We start from the raw sequence: 15,246 nt of genomic DNA on the forward strand, positions 1-15,246 counted from the left end.
GTGCACTTAATAATGATCCACAGCATCATTAGTGGATTATCTCAAGTTGGGGAAAAGAGGTGATTCCCATTTATCATCCTCATAACATGTCTGTCTCTTAAATTTGAGGCCATCAGAAACGCTTATGTTGTTTATAGACAAATATTACTCTTTGTGAGTATAAAATTCATGAATTGAGAAATACCGAGCTCCTTGCTCAGCAAGAGGAGGCTGTCAGTATAAGATAACATGCTTGGGAGTTTCACCAAATGAACCTCGGCTAGCAGAGTTAATAGGGAGATATGGGTCACAGAATCTAATGCCGGTCTCCCAACCTTTAATCTCTCTCATCTCTGGGGAGATTGAGTATTGATATAAATATCACTTGATTTTCAGTTATTGAGGTAATTAATTAAGGATGCAAAAATATCTGAAGAGATTTGGGGAGGGTGTTTATATCTTGATTACTAATGTCAATTTTTGTAACATATTGAGTTGGCACTATTTTTAGTGTCTCAAATTTTGGAAAATATTGGGGGAATTTAGGATGTCTGAAACAATCTGATTGAAATTTATATTAGGTGGGAGTGCCTAGGTGGCTCAGTGGATTAAGCATCTGGTTTCAGCTCAGGTGATCTCAGGGTCCTGGGATTGAGCCTGTATGGGGCTCCCTCCTCAGTGGGGAGTCTGCTTCTCTTCTCTCCCTCTGCCCCTCCCTCTGCTTGTACGCCATCTCTCTCCCTCCCTCTCTCCCTCTCTCTCTCTCTCTCTCAAATAAATAAAATCTTTAAGAAAAGGAATTTATATTAGGTGATTGTCTTTGCTTCCTGAGGTGCCAGCATTTTATTTTAAATTAAGAACACATCAAACGTGAATGAAATTGAGGCATTGGTTTCTGTCTGGCTGTTGGACCTATAAGTGTGTGTCAGAAAACATATAAACATCTTAAAGAACTTCAAACTTTCTCTAAATTCTGTAAGTATTGCTCAGGCACTTCAGTATGGTTGCCTATTATATTTTTAAAATAAGGAAACAAAATATTTTTGTTGCACATTAAAATGAAATCCATTTTACTAAAGAAATGTGATCCTAATATATCTCTGCTGAGTAAATTGGTATATAGTTATATTTAATTAAAAGCTCTTAAACTTATATTGTAAAATTCCCCAAAGAGAATATGAACTTTAGCCAGCTGCCTGTGCATCTTAGCAACTATATTTTGTGTCTGCTAACATCATGACTGGAAGATTGTGCTATGTCCACAAAATTCTGCCATGAAGTACTTAAAAATACTTGGTGAATAATTTGAGGTCAGCTCGCAATTAAGCGTTGTGTGAAATGCCATTAAAAAATCTATTAACTGTTGTACTAGTATATTCAAGTCAAGCTGTAAAAATATATTCGTATAAACATAGAACAGATTATACATACACTGTGTAGAGTTCTGTGGTTTGACTCTTGAAATCCAAATAAAAGTTATATTATCCTTAGAATAAAATTCTAAAATAGAGAGTCTTTTATAAGGACTTGTTCATCTAAGAGCTGGGAACGTTAATTACTCCATTAGGTTGCACTGTTAATAGGAAATAGAACAGATCATGAGGTTTTTTTTTTTTTTTTTTGCTTTTACAGTAGCACAGGTGTCCCCCACACCACACCCCCCAAAGAAATTTTTATGGTTTGCAATAATGATAGTACTTATAACTCTCTAATAACATGTGTGGTGGGTGGGGGTAGTAACAAGAACGAGGGATGAAGAAGTAATTTTAAAAGACTGAATCACAAAAAGGAGCAAATACAATCTGGGTGAGATGTCAGGTAGCAATGACAGGAGTATGGGGTGATGGGAAAGAACTCGTCCATCCATACTGGGCAGATTTCAGAGCTCCACACCCCCTGTGAGATTTTAAAAGTATGGGAACACACTAGCCACACTGACAGAATAAAATGTAGATTGATCTGTAGAGAATCTGTTGGTGGAAAAAAATTACCTTTAAAGCCCTAGATAATGAACATTTTCCTCACCCTCAAAACAATATTAAGAAATCTGATGAAACCATTTGGAAGCTGACACAACTTATTTAAACAATGAATATTAGTCACTTAATTGTGAGACTAGGGGAAAAGGAAACAAAGTAATTTCAACTCTTATTTTGTATCTGTTTTATTTAAGAACTCCCCTTTAGTAGAACATTTTTGTGATACACATCAAATGAGCACTTTTTAAAATGTATCTCTTCTTCCCAGTCACTGTTTAGTGTGATCCTTGGTGATTGCCAGCCTCGTGGTACAATGAGAAGCGTGAGACAAAACAGCTTAAGATGTCTACTATTCTTTTTTTTTTTAAAGATTTTATTTATTTATTTGAGAGAGAATGAGAGATAGAGAGCACGAGAGGGAAGAGGGTTAGAGGGAGAAGCCGACTCCCCGCTGAGCAGGGAGCCCGATGTGGGACTCGATCCCAGGACTCCAAGATCATGACCTGAGCTGAAGGCAGTCGCTTAACCAACTGAGCCACCCAGGCGCCCTGTTTTCTACTATTCTGAAAGCAAGTCAGTTCAGATACTTGGGAGGCAGGTGCAGGAAGGAATCCTAGATTAAATGTAATGATTGATAGTTTGCAATATGTACACTCAAAAATTTTCCTTTTCAAATGAAGAGAAAAGAGTTTAGTAAGGCCATTTTTCTAAGCTCTTGGAAAGAGCATCTGTTTGAAAGAGAGAGAGAGAGGCAGGCAGACAGACAAACAGACTTGGAAGATATTCTTGGAGGTCCTAGGTCTCTATAGAGTTGGTAAGCAAGTGTCTGCAATACAGTCTGATACATAATAGGTATGTATTTTATGCAGTCAGTTGTCTTCTGGGAAGATAATACAGTTGGGTGGCATGCACGGTTGTGGTAGTGAATTTAATTTTGTGTGCAAAAACCAATATGAAACTGACTGTTCATGAAGAATATGCAAAGGCCAACTCTGCTATGTTTGTATTGCTGTGATTGAAATATTGTGATATTTACTTAGGTTACAAAATGGAATATATTGCATCTAACAGTTGAATCTTTTAGTAAAATATTCTGATACAATAGTCTACATACAATGCTAAGGGAAGTCCCCGTAGATTCATGTGCAATAAAAAATGTTGAAGTTCATTATCCAAGTGGAAACTGGACTAAAACAATGTTATACTTTGTTCATTGGAACTAAAATGAGAGAATATAAAGTGAATGCCAGGGTCTTTTATTAATTGAATTTAGTAGATTTAATAAGAATTAATAGTCAATGAAATTATTATATAAATTTTTGATTTACAATTATAGTTCTTCTTTGTTTTCTATCCTGGGGGTGGGAGAAACATTTTATTTGAAATTATTCATTCCTTTGTAAAACATCTAAGTGAACATCATGACATGTCGGTTCCTTTGACACACTGATAGTTGATACACTGACATACCTTAGTGTCTTCTCTCTCTCTCTCTGCTTTTCTTCACCCCACTAATTTTTAGAGCCACCAACATCCTACATTGATGGGACCTCCATTTATATTCACTAAGAAGATCATGGGATATGTTTATATCAGGTTTTCTTTTTTTACTATTTTTTTAAGTAAGGAATTTATGTAGAAACCTATATAAACCTATACAGGCAATGAGTGTTGTTTATCCTGTTCCTGGCCTAGGAGTTTATAAATAAACACTATTAAGCAGTCATTTCTTTATTTATCCCATGTTTGTTTGGAGAAGCTTGGCTGAATGGTTAGTTTTATCTCCATTATTTGTAAAACAGTACAAAATGTGGTGGGGATTCTTTATATGCTTGACACAGACCTATGTTTCTTATTTAAAATTCTTTCCATATTTAAATGAAAGATATTGTGTGAATTTAGCATCTTTGTGTGTGATACTTCTTGATGTGAATTCTAGTTTTATTTACACCTCATGAAACCTAATGCAAAAGGTTGAATGTAAAATGAGAGTATTAGCAATTGAAGATATGCATATTTCTGAAGTTCCAGTTAGATGCTATAAAGTTGTACAAAATAGTTTAACTGAGTCTGGCTTACCTCAACTATGTTAAAATAGTATTAGCAATGAAAGACTACTTAATTTGGTGATTAGATAAAATTACTGATGTGATATTTCCAAAGATTCATTTGTACAAAGGCATTTAAAACGTGTTCACATATACATATCTGTACATATGCATATATATTATCACACATTTTTTTCATAGCAAAACAGTGGTCTTCATTGCAAGCCATATTAAGAGGTGTTATTATCTGAAGATCTTAAAAGTGTCCTCTTTTAAAACATATATACCATGAGATACTGTAATATCACAGTAACAACTTCAGTGATCTAATAGTGAATGAGCTTATGCTTTTAATTATATTTTTTTTGAAAAAATGTAAGGCATTTAGTCATGTTCTTGTTTGGCAATTAGGAGTTGTTACATCATCTGTGGCAGAAATCATTTGTCTTCATTTTATATTTTTGTAATGTACTAGAGTTATGCATTGGTCTCCCTTCTCTTATGGTAAAAGTATTTTTTATTCATTTGAATACCCATAAGCTCTTGTGTCCATAGGTGAAAGGCTGAATGTCTGAGGTGGAATGAGAAGGAGATTTGGTTATAGGACATACGGTTAGAGTAAGAATAACCCAGTCCTATGCAAGTAATAGTTTATGGAGATTACGCAGTGAAGATGTGATGGGATACAGAAAAGAGTTTTCTTTTTTGCTTTTATTAGGGCCAAAGGGATAAAGGTAAATATAGTATGTGTCTTCCAGTTCCATAAAAGTCTTGTGGTCTTTGGTTTTCTAAGCAAACCATAGTTAAAAACATAGAGGAGTTTCTTAGAGTTTTTATTGATAGTTCATACACTTCTGAATTTATTTTGATGCATAAAGAATACAGGCAAGACCCGTTCCTTCTCAATAGGGTTTTTTCCACGTCTGACTTATCAGTAAATGCTAGATGTTGATCCTTTCATGCGTGGAAAGGAGTGGCTTCTTGCTACAGGAACAATTTTGGGGGACAGGGGTGGCTCCGTCATAATTATTCCTTCTGTAAGCTGCCCAGGTTTTGCCTGAGCATTTGTGGCATGAATTGGGGCTTGGCCGAATATGAATTCTGCAGCAATATTCCTGGGGTGGGAGAGCAAGACACTGCGCAGTCTTCCATGCTGCTCTTTGTCTTCTTCATGGGTCCTTGCATGCACAGGCACCTTTCGCCGTGACACTGGGACAAGGACAGCTGTAGTGGCAGAACTCTCTCGGACAACTGAATTCCACTCTGATAAAAGTGAGGGCCCAGAATTTCCTCCTTCCTGATGCCCAGACAAGGGGTTTGGTTGGTGTATTTCTGGAAGCAGAAGAGCCCATTGAGCTTAGTGGTTGGTACTTTATAGCAATTTACAATCTAGGGAGTGCTCTGAGGCTATGTGTTATTTAAAGTATGCTAGTTCGGATGTTAAGGTGTGACTCCCGAACTTCCCGTTGGAGAAAGTGTTAATAAAAAGAACTATATGTAACTGACCCAATCCAGATTGCCTCATGAAGGACAAAGGTGTAAAGTGTGGTGGGCTCTTCCTTCCTTCCTGGTGTTCTCAATGAGCTCTCCCTGCGCAGAGCCCCTCATGCAGGGCTTCCTGTCCTGGTGTCTGGTCTGTGGCTGCAGCCTACGCAGCTAAATCTTGTCTTACTGTTACACTGGGGAGGGACTGTTGATGCACTGTGAAAAGGCTATAAAGAAACCTCTCTTTTACTTTTCTGAAAACAGTCTTCTCTAGGACAGATTATGGCAAGAGAAGGAATCTCTTCCCATTTCCTTATTGAATAGAGGGTGTCTCAGCCTCCCCTTACATAAAACAGTAATCGCTTACTTTTTCTGTATGATCTGGCCAAATGGTCTTAATTTTTCTTTTTTTTTTTTCAGTTCACATGCATATGAATTCCCACATTTCATGATTACAATGTACATATGTGACTCCTTGTTTCATTTTAAGGGCCTTGCTTTGTTAGACATGTTGAAGAGTTCTCATAACCTGTTTCTATAATCTTATATTGGATTTATTTTTCCTATTGTTAATGTGACTCCACAGATTTGAAGACTGAAAACCATGTGTAGAAGGGTGATTGCACTTTATGTGAAAAGATTTGAATCCTTCCTTGTGTGCATGAGTGTGATCAGCCAGCCTTGCTATCGATTTCTTCTGTCGTACGCTGCCAAATCTTCTATTCAAGTATTGTGAAAACTCTTTGTTTTTTTCAGGTCGAATGAGTGATTTGAGTGTAAGTGGTCATCCAATAGATTCAGAATCTAAAGAAGATGAACCTTGTAGTGAAGAAACAGATCCAGAGCACGATCTAATTGCTGAAATTTTACCCGAGTTAATTGAAATAGATCTGTACCACAGTGAAGAAGACGAAGGGGAAGACGAAGAGTGTGCAAATGCTACTGACGTAACGACCACCCCATCAGTGCAGTACATTAATGGCAAACAGCTGGTCACCACGGTGCCCAAGGACCCAGAAGCAGCAGAAGCTAGGCGTGGCCAGTTTGAGAGTGTTGCACCTTCTCAAAATCTTTCAGACAGCAGTGAAAGTGAAACTCATCTGTTTGTGGTAGCCGATCCCGGATTGTCTACTGCCGTGCAGCCTAATGAATCGCAAGAAACAACTGAGTCACTTGAACTTACGTGGAAGCCCGATACTTACCCTGAAACACCCGAACATTTTTCAAGTGGTGAGCCTGATGTTTTCCCCACAGTCCCATTCCATGAGGGAGAAGCCACAGAGGGGCCAGAATCGGTCACAGAGAGGGGGCCTGAACTTGATAATCTGATCCATGAACATATAGAACCTATATCTCTGTTTTCTGAAGAGTCTTCAGGAGATGCTGCCATTGACCAAGAATCTGAAAAAATGATCTTTTCAAGAGCTACTGAAGGAACATTTGGTGAAGAGGCAGATAAAAGTACTTCTATCACATATACTCCAAGTATAGTTCCAAGTTCTGTGTCAGCCGATGTTTCAGAGGAAGTATCCGTTGCCTTCATAGGAAATGCCCTCCCTGATGGCTCATTGCCCACTGTAGAAAACTGGGTAGAAATAACCCCTAGAGAAAATGTAGAGCTCTCAGGGAGTCCTTCAATCCCATTTCCAGAAGGCTCTGGAGAAGCAGAAGAAGATAAAAATAAAATGTTCACTGTGACAACTGATTTATCACAGAGAAATACTACGGATATGCTGGTTACTTTAGACACCAACAAGATCATGATCACAGAAGGTCTTTTTGATATTCCTGCAACGACCTTTTATTCCATTTCTCAACGACCTTCTCCAGAAGTCGTGCCTACCAAATTTGGAGGGGAAACAGACACTTCTGAGTGGGTCTTCAGTACAGCTTTTGAGGGAAAGAAGAGGAAAGATGAAGAGGAGGGAACCCCAGGTACAGCATCTACAGTTCAGGTGCATTCATCTACACAGAGATTAGATCAATTGATTTTACTCTCTGAATTAGAAAGCTCAAGTGAAGCTACATCTAGCGATTCATCATCTACTACCAGGAACAGGTTTATGTCCTCGACAAAACCCACAGAATCTGAGAAGGAAATGACAAGTTCTACTCTTTTCTTTACAGAAACGAATGTTTTAGACGGTCTGGGGGCACAGACTGCTAAGCCCAGCAGTAGCAGTCAACCTGGGGTTCAGGGGGGGCTGTCCACTGTTCCAGGGAGCCCCGCCTCTCTCTCTATGGAACTGGGCTCTGGGGAAGCTGCTGCTGATCCAGAAACAGCCACTGTTTCTTCATTTTCATTAAGTTTAGAGTCTGAAATTCCAACCAGAAAGGAGGTAGCTGGCACTCTGTCTCCCCATGTGGAAACTATATTCCCTTTTGAGCCAACAGGATTAGTTTTGAGCACTGTAATGGACAGAGAGGTGGCTGAAATTATAAGCCAAACATCCAAAGAGAACTTGATTTCAGAGGTCTCAGGAGAACAAAATCGTGGGCCAGAAATAAAGGGCATTTCTACAGATTTTCCTTTGGAAGAAGATTTCAGTGGTGACTTTAGAGAGTACTCAACAGTAACTTACCCTATAGCAAAAGAAGAAACAGTAATGATGGAAGGCTCTGGGGATGCAGCATTTAAGGATACCCAGATTTCATCATCTGTGATACCTACTTCAGATCACAGCAACCACAGAGCTGACTCAGAAGGACCCAGTAGCACCTCTGTCAGCACTTCCGCCTTCCCCTGGGAAGAGTTCACATCCTCAGCCGAGGGCTCAGGTGAGCAGCTGGTCTCGGTAAGCAGCAAGGTGGACCAAGTGTTTTCCGGTGCTATGGGAAATGTTTCTGGTACAGATTCCCCATTTATTGACCAAGGATTGGGAGAAGAAGGTTCTGTTAATGAAGCCGATAAAAGGACCAGCATTTTACCAACAGCAGAAGCTAAAGGTACTGAAGCCGCAACACAAAAGGGAGAAGTGACAGTCAATGGCACAGTTTCAGTGAACTTTCCCCAGACTATGGAGCCAGCCAAATTATGGTCCATGCAAGAAGTCAACCCTGTAAGGCAAGGAACTGAAAGTGAGACAGCATCAGAGGAGAAAATTCAAGAACCAAAATCTTTTGAATCCCCTCAAAGCTCTGTTGCACCAGAACAAACAATTTTTGATTCACAAACATTTACTGAAACTGGACTCCGAGCCACAGATTATTCTACACTAACTGTGAGGGGAACTGACAGTACTGGTGAGGAAATGGAGAAAGAAGACATTTCCTTCGCTGATGTGTCTACTCCAGATCCAGAGGCAAAGGGCTTGGAACCCTATACTGCTCTCCCTGAAGTTACCGAAAAATCCCATTTTTTCTTAGCTACTACCTCAGTGACTGAATCTTTATCAGCTGAAAGTGTAGTTACAGATTCTCTAATCCAAAAGGAGGAAACCCTAAAACCTTTTCCCAAAGTTGTGAGGCCCACAGTGAAAGAGTCAGATACCGATCTTTTATTCTCTGGACTGGGATCAGGAGAAGAAGTTTTGGCTACTACGGCGTCAGTGAATTTTACTGAAATGGAACAAATCATTACCACATTCTCTCCCCAGGCTTATCACATGGAGAGTTTAGAAACCAGCCTCATAAATGATACGACCAAAGACTATGAGGAAATGGAAGATGTAGCAAATGAAGTTAGACCACCCATTTCCAAAACAGACAGCCTCTCTGAAGGTATTGAGACAGTGTCCAGCCCAACCTTACTAGAAATTTTAAGTGACACCAGAACTGAAGGACCTTCTATGGCACCTCTCACTTTCTCCACAGATACTGAACATCCTCGAAATCAGACCCATGGTCGGGCAGAAGAAATCCAGACTAGTGGACTACCACCAATGACCGAACAAGTCTCTAACGAGAATTCTTCAACAGCGGAAACAAAAGAAACGGCATCACCTCCCTCTGATTTTCTGGCTAGAACTTATGGTCTTGAAATGGGCACAGGATTTGTTACATCAGCACCAAAACCATCTGACTTGCTTTATGAACATTCTGGAGAGGGATCTGGGGAATTGGATATGGTTGATTTAGTCCACACTTCTGGAACTACTCAGGCAACCAGGCAAGGAAGCACCACATTTGTTTCTGATAGATCCCTGCAAAAACATCCTGAGGTTCCAAGTGCTAAAGCTGTTACTGTTGATGGATTCCCAACAGTTTCAATGTTGCTGCCTCTTCATTTAGAGCAGAATGAAAGCTCCCTTGATCCAACTAGCACACTGTCAAATACAATGTCATACACGAGGTCCACAGAAGATGCTGCAGATCGTTTCCAAGACCATCTCAGAGGATTTGAGGATTCCACTGTAAAACCTAACAGAAGAAAAACCACTGAAGACATCATTATAGATCTGGACAAAGAGGACAAAGATTTAATATTGACAATTACAGAGAGTACCATCCTTGAAATTCTACCTGAGCTGACATCAGATAAAAATACTATCATAGATATTGATCACACTAAACCTATATATGTAGACATCCTTGGAATGCAAACGGACATAGATCCAGAGGTACTATCAGGACCACATGGCAGTAGTGAAGAAAGCACTCAAGTTCAAGAGAAGTATGAGGTAGCTGTTAACCTTTCTTTAACTGAAGAAAACTTTGAGGGCTCTGGTGACCCTCTTCTGGCTAACTACACTCAGACAACACGTAATGAATCAATACCTTCTGAAGACAGAAGCCACTTAGCTCCCGTGGGCTTTACCTTCACAACTGAGCTCCCTGTTCCTAGCATAGAAACAGAATTAGATATTTTGCTTCCCACAGTGACATCCCTGCCCCTTCCTAGTACATCTGCCACAGTTAATCCAGAGACTGAAGAACCAAAAGTTGAAGCAAAAGCCCTGGATGACGTCTTTGAATCAAGTACCTTGTCTGATGGTCAAGCTATTGCAGACCAAAGTGAAGTAATATCAACATTGGGCCATTTGGAGACACGGGATGAGTATGAAGAAAAGAAACATGTAGGTCCTTCGTTTCAGCCAGAATTCTCATCAGGAGCCGAGGAGGCACTGATCGATCCTACACCCTACGTAAGTATTGGTACTATGCACCTTATGGCTCAGAGTTTAACAGAGGCACCTAACATGATAGAAGGATCCAATCCCTCAGATTACACTGATACAACATCAGCAGTTTCAGCTTTTGCCAAGTTGTCCTCTCAGACACCATCATCTCTCCTCACTGTCTACTTAGGCAGTGGAGCCTCTGAACATGCAGAGGACCCCCCGGCAAGCACTCTGCCTGGTACAGATGCTGGCACATCTCAGAGGTCTCCAGGAAAACTTGCAGATATTGAGGTGACTTTCACATCATTGACTGAAGAGCTCTTTCCCATAACCGAGCCTCCATCCTTATCTCCTGACACTAGATTAGAACCTTCAGAAGATGAAAGTCATCCTAAGTTATTAGAACACATGGAAGCTTCTCCCACAGAACTGACTGCTGAAGACGGAACTGAGATTCTCCAAGATTCCCAAACCCAAACCAATATTCGACTTTCTGAAGAAACAATGAAGAGCAATATTCGAACCCCTGAGCCTGGAACTGTGGTTACAACCACAGGTGACATTAAGTTAGAAGGTGCTACACTGTGGCCACATTCTACTTCTGCTTCTGCAGTTTATGGAGTTGAGGCAGATGTCATGCCTCATCCCAGCCCACAGACTTCTGAGAGGCCCACCGTTCCTTCCTCTCTGGAAATAAACCCTGAAACACAAGCAGCTTTGATCAGAGGGGAGGATTACACAGTAGCAGCATCAGAAGAGAAAGTATCGGCGAAGATTCTTGATTCCAATAATCTGGCAACAGTAAGCATTGCAGAGTTAAATACTGAGCTTGCAACACCGTCATTTTCCCTTCTGGAAACTTCTAATGAAACCGGTTTCCTGATTGGCATTAATGAAGAGTCAGTGGAAGGCACAGCAGTCTATTTACCAGGTAAGGTCACAACATTGATAAATCTGTTTCCAAACTTGGAAACAGTCCCTTGGTCCTAACACACCTATGCATATAGTCTTTGTTGTGATATTAAATCAGTGGAGATTTTTATGTTATTCACATAACAATAGGACAGACCACATTACTGAGTCCATAATTAGATGCAAAGAAAGTGAGTGTAGATTATTTCTGGGCTTTATAGATACTCTTTGTATTCTTCTGTGTTTTAGAGACAACCTATGATTGCGGCATAGGAAAAGTGAAATTGTTAATGGTGTAAAAATTCAATTTGGTTTTACCCATAACTAAAATATTGCTTTGTCATATGCCCTGTAGTTATACATCTTAGTTAAAAACGGGGGAAAAATTCCATTTTTAAAAATCTCTCATTGACGGGTGCTATTATGGCAATATCAAAATCTGTCAGGCCTTTAAAATTTTTTGAGTAGTAAATAACTCTAATAAACATTCACTATAGTTTGTGTAATATCAGTTATCAGTTCACACTTTTATGTAATTTCCTTGCTCCAGATAGTCTGCCTAATGCTTCTAGCACAGCGCCTAGCCAGAGTGGGTATGTATTTGCGCCCTGCTTGTCGAAAGAGGATTTCTGTGTTTTTTTGTTTTGTTTTGTTTTGTTTTTTACCTGAATGGACAGAAAGCATGAGTTTGATATTGGTTCACACAGATTCTCTCATATGATCACAAAAATGTGTTGTTATTATCATCATCCCCATGTTATTATCCCTACTTAAAATGGTGGGATGTGGATGTTCAGAGAAGTTCTGTAATTTACCTGGGGTTGCATAGCCACACACACCATGGCCTTGGTGGGATCTGAACCCAGATCAGCTCCACTCCAAAGTCATGGTCTTTTCATTGCTCTTTCCTGGTTTCCAGTTAATATAGTATAAAAGTGAATAATTGACATTTAATGATTTATAAGCCAGAAATCTTGGAATATTTACTTTGTAGACTATATTTCCTTTTCGTCTAGCTTGATAATAGTGAGAAGTCTTCTTTAACAGGGTATTTTCTAGTAATGTTATTTAAATAACAATGTCAGTGGAATCCACAAATAGCCATTACCACCTAGTGACCTAGATAAAGAGAAAAAAAAAATCAGTACTTCAAGGGCTGTGTTGTTGAAACTATGTTTTATTTTAATGAATATGTTTTACAGCATGGCTATGTTTAGGATTATTCTCCCAATCATTTCAATGTTATCTTTTGTGCCAGTAATGCTTCTGTTTGTTGTGCTTCAGATAGAGTAAAATAATTAATCATAAAGTGCAACTTTTATAAATGACTTGAAGTATTTTATGAATAAAATTAATCAGAGGTGGTCGATGGATTTTTTTTTTTTTTGCTGTCACTCTATATTTAATCTGTAAATGATAACCTAGTAATCTGGCCAGTATTTATTCTCTTATGATTTAGTTGAAAATACCTCAGGTTGGTGAAAATACAATACAGAAATCATTGTTAAGTCATAGAGAGTTAGGTTTGACAGATGGATGAAAAATGTGTACCAGTAATCCAGACCACAGTATTTACTTAGAACGAGAGCTTGCGTCTTCACTGCAAAGCAGATTGTGACTTTAGGCGAATTCGGTAAACAGCAGCTCACATTGGATTGCCTGGTTTCTCTGTTGCAGGTTCAGCTTTCAGAGAGTAATACAAACTGTTTAGGGAAGAACAGAATTCATCAAAACAAAACTTTTCTCCTAACCTAAACTACTTTAGGTTCACAGAAGGATCCACTTTCTTGCCAAGTCCTTGTCCCATAGTCTCAGTATGGTGTCTGGAGTCTGTGGTGGGAATAATAATAATACTTCACATTTGTGTGGCACATGACAGTTTATCAAGCACTGTCACATACATGTCATTTTGGTTTTGCACTGAGGGCAGCACGTAGATGTGTTGTGGACGGCATCCTTGACAGAGAAACAGTGTACTTTCAAAGGCAGAAGGCTAAAATGGCTAGGGAGATTTTGCATATTTTTAGAACTATAGGAGAAGGAGTCTTAGAAAAATTGGGCTCATTTTTGAAGAAGTAGGTGTAAGCATCTGAATCAACCTGATTATAATGTTGAACTCATAGATGTGAATGTAGTATCTATCAAGTCTTTCTTGTTGTCCAGAATTTACCTAACACTCGGAAAGTTTGAGTTCGACTTTCTTGTGTGGAAAGATTCAGTTACCTTCTAGAGCAGTGCCTGCTTATTCCAATATTCCTTAAGTTTGTGTTTCTTAAGTAGATAATCTTTTTTCATGTGTAATTACTTCAGGGTTTCAGGACTGGAGATTCTTGAAAATATGGTTTTTATTCCATATATAGCCTATTTATCTCAATTATTTTGTAAGACTTTCAATTCTTACCTGGATTTTTAAACATTTTGAAACATAAGCAATTCTGAAAAAGCATTCAAATAATAAATAGAAGTGACTCATGTAAATACAATTATCCAAGCAATACCACAGAATAATATATGTGCTTGAAGTATTGTAAAAGTATTTGCCTTTAGGAAACACATTTTAAAGTGTTTCTTCTCAGAAATTTGTGTCTCTGGCCTTTACATTTATCTTCTAGGACTGTTGATTTTATTTGTGTTTTAATAAGAAAATTGTAATAAAAATTTGGGGTTTCAGAAAAATTGGGAGTCTCATTTTAGGTGAGATTTTTGTCTTTGGGTGTGTTTTTATACAGTAGAGTTTAATTTATGTGTTGCTTTTCTTCAAGTATAGTTTAAAGGAGTACATTTGGAACGTGTTTTTGGAAAAAGCATATTAATGTAGCAGAAGAGACTTCAGTGCACACTTTCGAAGAAAAACAGTTTCTGAGCATTAAGTGGTAAAAGGCAATAATAATTCAAATGACGATAACAAGCCAAACTGCTAAAAAGAATGCATGTTTTGTGTATCCAGCCATTTCACATGAACTAACCTCGTTTAAAAGAATACATTTTCCATTCACTGTGCACATATGTGTAATCATTTTTGACTAAAATCAATTGCCATTATCATGCCGACTAAATCTGCAGTAGAATATATTAGTTGCCAGATACTGTACAGATTATCATTTAAAAATAATGATGACTGAATCCCAGAAATGAATAGATGCAATTTGTAACAATTAGTTGTAATGCCAAGAAACACTCCAGAGAGTAAAGTTAATGTTAATTTTTGTGCGTAGTATCTAAATTGCTATGGTAAAGCTTTTATTATGGTAGCAATCAATGGCAATTTATGCTAAAATATATTAAAACCTGGATATGAGCCTAATTGCTTTTCTTACTTTCCTGAACATGGTAGGACCTGATCGTTGCAAAACGAACCCGTGCCTTAATGGAGGCACCTGTTACCCTACTGAAACTTCCTATGTATGTACCTGTGTGCCGGGATTCAGTGGCGACCAGTGTGAACTTGGTAAGATGTTCTTGCCTGAAAGAGTGTAATTCTTTTCCAGAAGATATATTGGGGCAGAATTTATATTGCTCAAAGGATTTCAGGGAAACCCATGTGTAGATGAATTATTTGTTAAATGACATTAAAATCATAGAGTAATTTAAGTAGAGTCTGGGAAATGGGGACAGGTGTTTACTGAATTTTGTTAATATACCCAAAACTCAGTGAAGCTTTCTGAGGTGAACTGTGTCTTTTTATAGTTTTTCCAGATAGGCTTTACAAATGTAAACTTGCATAAATAGTAAGGAAATATTTTAATCTCCTTCCCCAAATCTGCATATCAATAATCAATTTAA

At 38.6% G+C, this 15,246-nt stretch overlaps 1 protein-coding gene across 2 annotated transcripts in view; it reads left to right on the top strand.

The window, feature by feature from the left end:
- VCAN (versican) overlaps positions 1 to 15,246 on the top strand; it is a 114,218-nt gene that overhangs the window by 64,793 nt on the left and 34,179 nt on the right. For both annotated transcript variants that reach the window (XM_028114490.2, XM_028114491.2), the window contains 2 exons: positions 6,248 to 11,482; positions 14,798 to 14,911. In XM_028114490.2, coding sequence (XP_027970291.2) covers positions 6,248 to 11,482; positions 14,798 to 14,911 — 5,349 coding nt within the window. The remainder of the gene's footprint in view (positions 1 to 6,247; positions 11,483 to 14,797; positions 14,912 to 15,246) is intronic.

Source organism: Eumetopias jubatus, unplaced genomic scaffold, assembly GCF_037043125.1.
Source record: "Eumetopias jubatus isolate StellerSeaLion01/CBP00866 unplaced genomic scaffold, mEumJub1_p1.0 scaffold_5, whole genome shotgun sequence".
In the NCBI taxonomy this organism is placed as follows: domain Eukaryota; kingdom Metazoa; phylum Chordata; class Mammalia; order Carnivora; family Otariidae; genus Eumetopias; species Eumetopias jubatus.